The sequence below is a fragment of the Ricinus communis genome, chromosome 7 (genome assembly GCF_019578655.1).
Source record: "Ricinus communis isolate WT05 ecotype wild-type chromosome 7, ASM1957865v1, whole genome shotgun sequence".
NCBI lineage: Eukaryota > Viridiplantae > Streptophyta > Magnoliopsida > Malpighiales > Euphorbiaceae > Ricinus > Ricinus communis.
The window spans coordinates 28,877,855-28,891,091 of NC_063262.1; the positions used below are offsets into that span (position 1 = coordinate 28,877,855).

The 13,237-nt window shown below is 35.7% G+C and overlaps 2 protein-coding genes across 2 annotated transcripts; one reads left to right on the forward strand and one right to left on the reverse strand.

Moving 5' to 3' along the window:
* Positions 1–472: 472 nt before the first annotated feature.
* On the reverse strand, positions 473–4,218 carry LOC8274275 (serine carboxypeptidase-like 20). The gene is made up of 14 exons (XM_002514787.4): positions 3,920–4,218; positions 3,341–3,492; positions 2,987–3,063; positions 2,730–2,852; positions 2,510–2,612; positions 2,380–2,417; positions 2,175–2,276; positions 2,000–2,080; positions 1,686–1,922; positions 1,501–1,566; positions 1,289–1,410; positions 1,061–1,177; positions 869–914; positions 473–775 (listed from the first exon to the last, which is right to left on the reverse strand). Exons 1-14 carry the CDS (start codon positions 4,066–4,068, stop codon positions 692–694), a joined length of 1,497 nt encoding a protein of 498 aa, XP_002514833.3. The 5' UTR covers positions 4,069–4,218; the 3' UTR covers positions 473–691.
* A 1,166-nt stretch (positions 4,219–5,384) lies between these two features.
* Positions 5,385–7,283, forward strand: LOC8274274. The gene is made up of 5 exons (XM_002514786.4): positions 5,385–5,699; positions 5,934–6,160; positions 6,295–6,375; positions 6,489–6,839; positions 6,930–7,283. The coding sequence occupies exons 1-5, from the start codon at positions 5,531–5,533 to the stop codon at positions 7,029–7,031; spliced, it is 930 nt and encodes a 309-aa protein (XP_002514832.2). The 5' UTR covers positions 5,385–5,530; the 3' UTR covers positions 7,032–7,283.
* Positions 7,284–13,237: the final 5,954 nt, after the last annotated feature.

The following is a 13,237-nucleotide window of genomic DNA, read 5'->3' on the forward strand; positions in this document are numbered from 1 at the left end:
TGAAGAAGAAAAACAAAAAAAGAAAAGGCAATGACGATTACAAAGAGGGAAAAGAGAAAGAGAATGAAAAAGAAAAGGAGTTTGGTTGGTTAATGGTTTATCCATTCATTAGTAGTTAATGATATTGTGAATAAGATAATTCGACCGATCCTTTCATTCTTCCCACTTCGGTGAAACCAAAAGCTTCTGTCTGTGATATCCGAGAACATAATGGAAGCTTCTTTTACAGTACCAATAATGCTGGTCACAGTTAGAAGTGATCTACTTGGGATCAAAATCTTAAGAAATATTGAAGTTTTTAGCAATCTTAATGCTGTTTTTTCTTCTTTTTTTGTGCAAGATTTAGATAAGAAAAAATAAAAAAATATATTTATATAGCAAGACAATCCTTAAATAACTTTATCACACATTAATAATTTAAATTAGATTAAAGCACTGACAATTGAAAGAATAGGACTTGAACACGAGTGGCTTGTCTCAATATTGTTTCTTTATGGCTCCTCATAATGGTTTCATTCTTACTGTGCCAATGAGCACAACAAAATAAATGATGATGATGATGACGATAACTTCCTTAAAAACTCTATAACATTAACTGTGTTTTTTATTCTTCTTTTGTTGTTGCTGTTGTTGTAATAATATGAGATGAAATAAGCGAATTTTATCATCTGAAAAGCTTCCTTGACGTCAATCAAATGGGTGTCCCGTCCAGCCACCGGCTAAAGAAGTCCAATGCCTCTCGCGGTTTGTACTCAGGAACGGTGTGCCCAGCTCCCTGTACAATTTCACCAAATTAAGAACCCATATATATAAAACGTTGTAATTACAAAATGGCACTGTGTAGTTTAATTTGAAGCAAAATCCAGACCTTGATAGTTAGAAAAGTGAGGTTCTTTTCATATCCTTGTAAATACCTGCAAAAACATGTAAACAAATAAATAAATTGAAGTGATAGCACTCGGATAATAACTACAAAGAAGATGTTCAGAAACAGATTCGATCATTGAATTACTGTTCCGAGCTAAATAATTAAAATTGAAATGAGAGAAGAGAAAAATACCCAGCCAATTGACCAACAGAGGACATCCAAGGCCTCCACTCGTCCACAATCTTATAGTGAAGTGATCTTGTCCATGCTTGAGTTCCAGTGAATGGTACACACATATCATGATCGCCACTGTCAATTTTAAACATTCATCAATAGTAAATTTATGTGCAGTGCAGGTCAATAAAATGAATTACCAATGTACATCCAGCAATTCCCTTTTTTTTCCTTTAATGAAAATACCTGTAGATGAGTGCTCGATATCCCTCAGAGGTTATGTTTTTGTGGTATTGAAGCATACTTCCAGCATCATGCCAGTATTGCAGTTTACCTGTGCATAATTCCCAGCGCCCTATTTCAGAGTCCTACACATGTTTTTAAATGATTCTTATTCAGTATTTCTGGAAATGGGACTCGAATCTGCCACTCTAAATCATAAAATTTCAATAGATTACCGAGCCAGCATGGATTGCTTTCCTCACTTCTTCATTGTTTAGCCATGCGGTTGCAATTTCATCATTCTGTCCAAATCAATATTTTGTTAACAACAGAATCTTCTTTCTTTTTCTTTTTTTCTTAAATTAATAAGTATAATTCTTTAGCATTGAGAAGGGAAAATTTTAATTTAAAGATAACTTACTACGCATGGAACTTTGATTTTCATGTTACTAAGAAGTTGAGGCCATGAAAGAACAAGTCCCTGTAATACTGGTGCCCTAAAAGGCCAAGCACGCCCAAAAATCCTTTTCCTGACAGGAAGAGACCTTATCTGCTTCCCTAGAGTCCTGAAACTATCTGGAAGTCTTTCATTTCCAAATAAGCCATTGCCATGGTAGCAGGGCTCGAGAATATCATAAATATTTAGCTGATCAACAGCCTGCATATTGTAAATAACAATTCAGGTTAGAACAGAATTAGGCCCGCTATTATAATGATAAGAAGAATTTTTCTTACATTGTTAACTTTGTCAAGTGCAGTACCGCATTCTTTAGTTTTAGCGTCATAGTAAGTTCCATTACAAGCAGCTACTGCTTCCTGCAAGATTCTCATGTATGATATATATGTATATACTTCTCAAGAAAAGCAGAAAATTAAGGATAAGATTTGGATAATAATGTTCGGGGTGTGCCTGATAGATATCATCTGAAACTAGGCCCATGCCGTGAGCGAATGGAACAAGAGCATTGCCATCAAAAATGTAGTCTGTCACTGGATTTCCTATCAGATAACCCTGCATATATGTCAAGGGAATTCATCAAAAAGTAAACGACACCTTATTTATGCTTAAATGGGTTATTCAGAATAGAAATCAATTCTCCTAACTATCGCTGTACCTTAAAATTTATGACAGGTCTGACACCAAGTTTAATTCCTGAAAGAGCATCGAGCATCAAGACCCCATTTATATGTTTAATTTCAATGTTTCAACTGTCTATTGTAAATACAAATATAAATATGTGGTACCTCTCACGATTTCAGCAGCAAGAGTTGGCACATAAACTCCAGCATACGACTCGCCAGCAATATAAAATGGATTTGAAACAAACTCTGGAAATTGCAGGAACCACTGCTTGCACAAAAATATGTATAAACATGTTACAAGAATGTTTCAATCATGCAGGAATTTGATCTGGTCCTTTTGTCTCATACTATGATTTTTCTTAAATTTAAAAAATGAAATTACCTGGCGAAGAAATCTGTGAGTATCAGAAGCAGTTTTTCTGTCTCCAGTTCTATACAAGCTAGTGTTCTGTGCGAAAGAGAAACCAACTCCAGCAGGTGAATCAAGATAAATTACACTTGCAACCTGAAGTGTCAAACAGAATTCCACAAGGTTAGTGGAGATATTTAGTCTATAAGAGGGTACTTCAATGTGTATATGTGTGTGTATATATTTATATGTATAAAGTAGTAAGAGGATAAAGAAATCAAAGATATTACTTTGGACCAGCTATATTGATTGAGATGCAACGTGGGCAAGTCTCCTTCTTGGTTTCCTGCTTCAAAATCAAATGGCCCTGTAGAATTTCAATAAGAAAGTTTTTTCCTGTTATCAGATTTCTTGATCCATAAAAAAGATGGAATATAGATCACATGACAGGTTTTTTTTTTTTGAAACAAATAAAACAAAACTTGAGACCAAATTTCATCATTGCTAGCAGAAAACCTGCAATAAATGTCATGAAAAAGCTAAAGAAAGAGATAGTAATAAGTGATAATAGACAAGTTGCCTGCCGTAAATGCAGAAACAGAGACAAGACAAAAGGAAATTAAAGAAAAAGAAAACGAAATTACCATGTTCATAGACGAAGCCATCAAGGCTAGAGCATCCAGGTCCCCCATTGAGCCATAAGACAACTGGATCCTTCGTTGCATCTCTTTCTGATTCAACAAAGTAATAGAAAAGGTTCTTTCTAGAGTTTACATTTACAGTCACATTCACATACCTGAAACATTAATACACATATCCCATCAATGTCTACATAATCAAAAAGAGAACACCTCCATATTATATGTATCAAAGCGTATTACTCATTAAATAAAGGATTCTAATTCTCAATTTCATCATAAATTATTTGATTTTTGGTTTAAACCAAAGATTAGGTGGTGCAAGGCCAATTTTCACCTTCCAAGAAAATTTAAGAGAGCACTCATACTTAATTTATGTATTCAGAAATTAATTTCTAAAAGCTGGTCACTGCTTAACTTATACATTCAGAAATGGTAAAGTGTAATAGATTGTTAAGAAAAAATCACCGCTCCAATTAATCCTTGTGTCATGGGATCCTTTTATTAGTAAGATATGTATATCATACTGCCAAAATACCAAAAAGAATTAACAGGGAAAAGGAGAAAGAAATATTTGGGACTTACCCTGAATAATGCTTGGAGGGGAAGGTGCCATTAAAACCAGGAAGATGAGTAACCAAAGCATGTCGAGGGGCTGCTTGAATTAGTACAAAATTAAAAAGCATGCAAACTGACATGCAGAGAAAGAGACTTTTGTCCATGGCCACAGTCATACAGAAAGACACAAAGGAAATCTTTTCAATGTCTAATCAAACAGAAAAGAGTTAAAAGGGTGAGACACAGAGGAGAGAAAGAAGCTCTGACGAACTCAGAAATGAAGAATTTGTAGGATAGGTGCAAAATTGATCATGCTGTAATGATTCACTGCATAAATGTGTATGTGTGTATATATATATACAAAGAATAGGAGAATGAATAGTGATGATGGACCATAGTTGGCAGAATAAAAAAAGGTATTTGGCTGTCACTTTCTTATTTAGGATGTACAGATAGTGTATTGGTTATTTATATATAGATTTACCCACCACAAGTTTAATTTTCTTGCATATTTGTATACAGGCAATAACAAGATTGACCATGCCAAGCCCAGTAATTTATGGGTAATATACAGGTTCATATACTATATCTGCTCAACCTATTGCTTTTTATTGTTTTATTCTGATATGTGTTATTGATTATTAGACCCTATTGCATTTATATTTTCTCTTCCAAAATGCTAAGAATACAACATATATTTTGCAGTTTAATAACTGTATTTACAAAGAGGTGAAGAGAGTTTTGAGGGATGGTGATACGTTCTTTAATAAATCTATAAAACAAATAAATAAATGTATTTGAAGATTATTAATAACTAAAAACAAAACATCTATTCATAATTAACCATAATCTATATATAATTTTGAAATATGAGATTAAAGTTGATATATAATTTTATATTTTTTTATTAATTTATTAATTATTAAATTATATTTCTAATTAAACAATGATTCTGATCTTAAAAAATAATAAATTGATTATATTTTATTTGTATATTAATTAATAAATTATTTTTCTAATTAGATTATGATTCTAATTCTAATAAATATTTTATTAATTATATTAACTAATAAATTATCGAATTAAATAATGATTATAATTTTTGAAAATAAGATCATAAATAAAATAATTTTTAATTAAGTAATAATTTATAATCTAAAATATAATAATATCAATTATATTAATTTATATAATATAAAAATTAATTATAAATATTTTTAAGATAATATTATATTATTTTATTGATAAAATTTTAAAACATAAAAAAATCAAAAGTAATATTTAAATATATTTAATTTATTATTAATTTAAAATATAATAAATGAATTATTAAATTTTGTTTATAAATTTAAGTTTATCATCAAGACAATATTGCAATTTTGTACTAAACAAGTATACTGCTTTAAAAAAAATATATTATATAAATTCAAAGAAAGAATTATATTGCAGTGATTAATGGGTCTGAAATCTGAATATTGATGTGGAAAATCTATGAGCCTATGACCCAATAACAAGTGGACTAACCAAAGGTACATAATATCACATTATCTTATCCAAAACCAAAGAGAACAAAAAATCACAGAAAAAAATGAAAAAGAAAAAAAGAAGGCCTCTAAAAATAATTGAAACCAAGACCACATGCTTCAGCAAACAGAATGGAAAGAGATGAGTCCCTCTGCTCTGGCAACCTCCTCTGCTTCACTTCCGGCTACTGGTGGTTTACACCGCCAAAGCTTCCCCAGTAAATGCATTTTCACCAGCTTCAGGCCTTCTACTTCCTCTCCTCGTTACCCTTTTTTACTTAGAGGTCAGGTTATCTTACCTTTATCTTTTCTCTTTTAAGTTGCTAACTTTCTTTTTGAAAGGATTCTTTTCAAGTTACTAACTTTCTTTTTGAAAGGATTCTTTTCAAGCTTCCCCAGTAAATGCAAGGCTTTATATTGTCGGATTTAACATCATCACTGTTAGATTGTTTCTAGAAAATAAAAAAGACTAATTATAATTCCTGATGACTAAATTGCTGCTTATATTATGTCTGCAGTTACAAATGATTCTAATAGGACTGAACTATCTTCTGATGTTGCCGTTGGAAGATCGGAGGCTGATAAGATTGTTGATGGCATGGATTTTGGTGAGCTTTGCAATGAGTTTGAGTGTATTAGTAGCCCCTTGGTTGAAGCTACAGCCAGACAACTCGCTCGTGATATACTAGAACTACGCGAAGGCAATCGTGCACTAGGAACTTTTGCAGTTTCTGTCAGATACAAGGTATTGCTTCCTCCTGCTTATCGTAGCATCCTACCTGAACTACATTTGACCTGGAAGCTGAAATGCAATTTCAGATATGATTTACTGCTTTGGTTGTAGTGAACCGAAACCTTGTACTTTCTTAGTAATTGCAGGATCCAGTCAGAAGTTTCACTGGTCGTGAGAAATACAAGAGACCACTATGGGTGACGGGTGCACTGGACAACCCTTCTGTGGTGAGGACTCCACATTTTCTCTGAGACCCTTTTTCTCATACTTCAAAGTGAGAAAGTTGATCTTAAAGCAAGATCAACGAATTGTATTGAATTTTATTGGTTATCTCTTGCAGGCGGTGCAAGAAATGGTGATGCTGTCAACAAGTGTCTTGAGTATCAAGTGGACAATAAAAGGAAAGCCAAAGTCTTTCCTTGCTAGTGCAGGAGGGGAACTGATAATTAAAGTGAATTCCCAATTCACTTTAAATCAGATTAGTGGCCAAGTGATTGAGCATGAAGAGGTATGGGATTTATCAGCTTCATCACCTATAGCTCAGGCATTTTTCTGGACCTCACGCCGTCTGTTTGCTACACTTGAGACTGGAAAAGATTTGTCTGATTTTGTCAAGAACTTGACAACCCGTCTTCCAGCAGAAAGGGAGAACTTGGAGATTTTTCCTGACCCTTCTGGTGATCCAACAAAGGTGGGATCTTTTTCTTTAGATAGTCGGCAAAGAGATTGAATCTGCATATTCTTTAATTAATCTGTCGCATAATGTTTGCTTTGTACACAGTTCTTTCAAAGAGATGACGGTTTCCAAAGAGATGCATACCAAATTGCACTATTTCTTGCAGTCATATATTTTGTAGTGCAGTTCTTGAGGACAACTTTGTAAAGCCTATTTTGCCTAAGTTCTTCTACCACTGAAGTTGATTGCGACAGTCTAATATTGTATAGTGTTTTATCAATGAATACTGCATTATAAATGCATCAAAAGCTATTCCAAGAAAATTTGAGATGGTCTGTGTGAAAAAAAACAATGAAGAAAGTTGAAAAAGAACAACTTTGTGTATTTTGTATATATGAATTCTGAGTTCTTAACAATGTGTTGATGGTTATATATACATTATGAATTGTTTCTTTCTAACGGTAGATACAACGGTTCTTTTTATATGAGGTAAAGGTAGAAGTGACCTTTCCTGCTTTACAGGAAAGGTTGCTCCTTTTATCTCAGGTCAGTGATGAGAAGCCTGCACAAGCAACCTAGCTTGTGCAGCCTCTGAGACCTTAGCTTGCAGCCTTCCTTCTTCGTTCTTTAACACTACCCCTCAAGTGGGTTCGTATAAGTTTATTGAACTCATCTTGTTGAGAATCAAGTGGTGATTCTGGTTGTCAAGAGCTTTAGTAAATATGTCTGCTAGTTGATCTTGACTCTTGATATAAGGCGTTTCAATCTCTCCCTTTTGGAATTTCCCTGATGAAGTGACAATCAACTTCAATGTGTTTGGTTTGTTCGTGAAACACCGGGTTCGATGCTATGTGGCGAGCAGTTTGGTTATCGCAATGCATTTTCATAGGCTCTTTACTCTCAATTTTCATGTCCTTGAGGACTTGCTTGATCCAAATGAGTTCGCTAGCAATGGATGCCATTGCACGGTATTCGGCTTCAGCGCTTGATCTAACAACTACATTTTGTTTTTTGCTTTTCCATGTCACCAAGTTTTCTCCTACAAAGACACAGAAACCAGTGGTTGACTTCCTGTCACAGCTTCCAGCCCAATCTGCATCAGAAAAATCAACTATATTAGTAGAATTATTTTTCTTCATCCAGATTCCTTGTCCGGGAGTTCTCTTGAGGTATCTGAGAATCCGATCTATAGCTTCTAGGTGGCTGGTGCGAGGGGCATGCATGAACTGGCTTACCATATTCACTGCAAATGAAATGTCAGACCTAGTGACAGTTAAATAAATCAGTTTTCCTACCAAGCGCTGATAATGTCCTATGTTGGTCAAAGGCTCTCCATTTTCTAAATTGAGCTTAATTTTGGTTTCCATTGGAGTGATGGCAGGTTTAGCTCCTATTTTTCCAGTTTTCTTTAATAAGTCAAGAGTATATTTTCTTTGAGATAGAAATAAACCCTTGTTGGATTTTGCCATTTCTATGCCTAGGAAATATGACAGCTGGCCTAGGTCTTTGATGTCAAACTCTCTTTTTAAACTTTATTTGACATCCTCTATCCATTGATCATCGTTCCCTGTTATTATGATATCATCAACATACACTAAAATGACGATAGTGAGTTCGTGAGTGTGTTTAATAAACATAGATGAATCAGATTCACATTTATTGAAATTAATGCTTAATAAAAAACGGCTGAGTTTTGCATACCATGCTCTCGGGGACTGTTTCAGGCCATAAATTGCTTTCTTTAGCTTACATACTAGGGAAGTATTTGAGTTGACTTATGTCCGAGAGGTTGCGTCATATAAACTTCATCTTCTAAATTTCCTTGTAAAAAGGCGTTCTTGACATCCATTTGGAATAGATTCCAGCCTTGATTGATTGCTATTGAGAGAAGGATTCTGACCGTATTCATTTTGGCCACTGGAGCAAAGGTGTCTTAATAGTCAACTCCATTGGTTTGAGTGAATCCTCGGGCTACGAGTCTGGCCTTGTATCTTTCAATGGTTCCATCACTGTTGTACTTGATCTTGTATATCCACTTACATCCCACAGGTTTTTTATTCAGTGGAAGAGATACAATACTCCATGTATCATTTTTTTCTAGGGCAAGAAGTTCTTCTTTCATAGCCTTACACCATTTGGGGTCAGTGTTGGCTTCATAGGAGTTTGTGGGTTCTAAGTGATTTAAGATCTGGCATAGATAGTTGCGATATTGGTTAGATAAGACATTATAGGAAATGAAATTCTGAATAGGATATGTTACCGTATGAGACATATAGTCTCTAAATTTTACAGGGGGTCTAGTTTGTTGAGGAGATCTTCTCAAGGCAATTGCTTCTTCTTCTTGAGGTTGAGCTTCTTCCCCTGAAGGAATTAGCCTTGAGACTGGAGGTGACTTCCCCTGGATTTGACAATCCTGTTCAGAGCTGCTAAGAGAGAAATCATAGTTAAGCGGAAATAAAGAATGGCAAGGTTCATTAGTGAAGTCAACACTGGTTGGGTTGTTATAGTAGGGATTAGTCTCGACAAAAGTGACATCACTAGAAACATAGGTTTTGTGAGTCAAGGTATCATAACACTTGTACCCTTTTTTAGTTGAGGAGTATCCTAGAAAGAGAGTTTTGATAGAACTTTTGTCTAGTTTATGCTGGCATTTGACATGCACATAGCAAATACAGCCAAAAACCCTAAGGTGACCTAATTCTATTTTTCGGCCCTTGAGGACCTCTAGAGGGCTCATATTCTTTAAGGTGACAATGGGTAATCTATTGATGAGGTAGGTGGCGGTTAAGAGGGTATCCGACTAAAATACCAAAGGGACGTTATTTTGAAAAAGGAGAGTGCGAGTGACATTGAGAAGATGTCGATTTTTACATTCAGAAACACCATTTTGTTCGGGGGTATTAACACATGTGGTTTGATGTATAATTCCATGTTGTTTAAAAAAAGTGGAGAAATTTTGGTTTATGTACTCCATACCATTGTCAGAGCGAAAATTTTTTAAATTGGCATTATACTGATTTTTTATAAAATTAAAAAAAATTTTGAAGCGCGAAAAAACTTCATTTTTTTTCTTTTAATAAATAGATCCAAGTGGTGCAGAATAATTATCAATAAAGGTAACAGAGTATCTAAAATGATCATATGCAGTAACGGGGGTAGGTCCCCAAACATCTGAATGTATTAGATCAAAAGTGTTTTCTGACATGCTTGATGACAATGAAAAAGGTAATCGAGTGTGTTTAGAGAATTTACACACATCACAGTTGCTAGAATTCAAATTGTAGCAAAACAATTTATTTAAAATATTATCGGAAAGATGCCCAAATCTCCGATGCATTAGCATGCCTTGGGTGGGATTGATTGACACAAAACATTTCTTGGGAGGATTATGAAGATAATATAGGCCATTTTCTAGTTGTCCTTCACCAATCGTCTTTCCGGAAATTCGATCCTGAAATATGACTGAAGATGGTGAGAAAATAACGTTACAGTTTAAATCACGAGTAATTTTGCCAACAGAAGGTTAGATTTAAAGTCAGGCAGGAATAAAATATCTTTAAGATTGGAATTAAATAAATTAGTGGTGCCATATCCTTGAATTTTGACTTTGTTTCCATTGGCAACTATCACATGTTGAGAATTCCTGATAGAATTAATTTTGTGCAATTTTGTGGGATCCCAAGTCATGTGATCTGTTGCTCTAGAGTCAATAATTCAGGCTTGTTGATAGGATTTTATATTTTTTTGAACTGAATTTAAAGTGGTTTGAACCGAACGTTTAGGTGGCACCAGCGAGATCCAGCTAAGGTAAGGAACTTCGTGTCGCGGCTACCCATCGAGCTGGGAGGACCCGAGCCCATGGGGTTGCTGAACTAAGGCTTGAAGTTGGGCTAGAAGTTCTGTTATGTGGGCCTGATTGAGCTGTTGGTCTTGGGCCTGGCGGACCTGATTGAGCTGCTAGGCCTGGGCCTAAGGAGTCTGATAGGCCTGTTGGCCCGACTGTGTGGACTGGGCCGAATGGGCCTGAAGAGGAGTTGGACTGGACCCAGTGGAGCGGGCTTAAAATAGAGTTAGGCCAGTCTGAATCCGGGTCGGGTCCAAATGCTGTCGGGTCAAGAAATCGGGTCGGATTGTTGAGAAACACTCGGAGTCGGGTCGGGTTTGCTTATATTTTTCTGACCTGTTATATACATCTCTTAATTCTTTCAATCCTAACCCTAACTCATCACACTCTTCTACAACATGTAGCCCCTCTCTTCGGCCGCCACCTTTTTTCTCTCCTCTCCCCTCTCGTCTCATGCTTCCAAAGACTCTCTCCCCCCCCCCGAGACGGCCTCAAGTGCGGGTAGAGGTGCCAGCAACCATTGCGGGAGTGACCCTACTTTTGGCAGTGGTCACAGCGTGCGATGGTGCTTGGTCCTCCTCGCTGTCGGGTTACGTCTCTTCGGGAGTTGTAGGCGTGGTTGTCTGTGAGGTTCGGAAGGGAATTCATGGTGTTTCTCCGCGTTTCTTCGCGCTGAACACTTGCTATTACCTTGTCGATTTTTGGAAGGTCAGACGAGAGGAGAATCTGTGATCTCAAGCTTTCATAGCTTGAGTCCAGACCTCCAAGGTAAGTATAGATCATGTTATGCTCTTTTCTGTATTTCGTCTGGGTTGTTTGATGGCGGAAGATAATTCTGCAACTCTTCCCACCTTATGAGTATTTCTGTTGCGTATTGAGAGAAACTTTTTGTTCCGTGAGTGATTTGAGATAACTCTTGTTTGAGTCTGAAAATATGAGCGAAATTGTGTTGATGGCTATAAAGGCTCTGCATTTTCTCCCAAATTAATTTTGATGATTCCATCAAAATGCAGAGACGGGAAATTTGTGGTTCCATAGTATTTGTGAGTATCGACATGACCAAATAGTCAGTCGTTTGCCACTCCTCCATTTTTTCAATTTCTTCTTCTGTTGGGGCCTCTGGTCTTTATAGTTTTGGGTTTTGCTTTGTCCCAGTGATAAACCCTAGCTTTTTTCTACCGCTGAGGGCAATATACACTATTTTTTACCATTCGAAATAATTGGAATCTCCTTTAAGTGTGATGTTGGTTAATTTTTCATTTTGAAACATGGCTGGGTGAGAAAAGAATTTTTGGTAGGTGATGAGCACAGGTTAAACCTGCTCTGATACCATGTGGAAAAGAACAATGAAGAATGTTGAAAAAGAACAACTTTGTTTATTTTGTATATATGAATTCTGAGTTCTTAACAATGTGTTGATGGTTATATATACATTCTAAATTGTTTCTTTCTAACGGTAGATACAGCGGTTCTTACTGTATAAGGTAAAGGTAGAAGTGACATTTCCTGTAGCTCTTTTTATCTCAAGTCAGTGATGAGAAGCCTGCACAAGCAACCTAGCTTGTGCAGCCTCTGAGACCCTAGCTTGCGGCCTTCCTTCTTCGTTCTTTAACAGTATGATTTTGCACTTATTCTCCTGATTTTGTCCAGGATAAAACAAACCTTCCTCTTTTTTTTTGGCAAATCTTGTAGAAATTGTGTTTGAAATGTTATTGATCAATGATGAGTTTTACAAGTAAGAATTCTGAGATTTACAGTATGAAGTTGTTCTGTTATATACGTGTTTATGTTGCAACGGTCCTAAACTATCTAACGTCTCCTTATGATCTATTCCAACGTTCATTTCTAGTTTGGAAAAGGTTAATCCGCTTCCAAGCCTGTGATGACATGTTTGTTTGCCGTACAGTCTTAAGGCCTTCTCTTTTTCCCCCTTTCTGCTTGCTTATTCTGTGCTTCAAGGTTTGGTTCTTCAACAAATCTGATTCTATTAATTCATTGCATTCAAGCAATTCTTAAACTTCTATTTCCTAATTCCATATGATCCTATTAATTCATTGCATTTGAGCAATTCTTATACTCCTATCTGTAATCTCATTAGTCCTCAATCGAATGAATGTTAAGAGCATGTGAAAACATATTGTTGTAGTGTACAAGTGACAGGTGGGATGCTGAATAGAACAGCTAAATATTATAAAAAGTAAGAAAGTAGAGCAGTGTGCATTTTATTAAAATAAAAACTACACCGTTTAGATATAATGGGAAAGGGGTCGCTAAAATCCACCCTTTTCTTTTCACTCAAAACCCAATTTTTCTTACAGTGGTTCTATCCTTTTCTCAATCTACGACAATTTTCTTCTCTTCTTCTACTCTATAAAAGCATCTCTCCATCTGCTGCACATGAGGAATCCCGTCGTACGATTGAGGTTCCAACATCAATTCATTTCTTTTGCCATTTCGAGTTTCTTCTCGCAGTCGCTCTTCTACGCCTTCCTTTCAACTTAAATTTCTCCTTTTGCAATTTAGGGTTTTTTAACATGTTTTATACTCATGTCAATGTCCACCTTTGTAA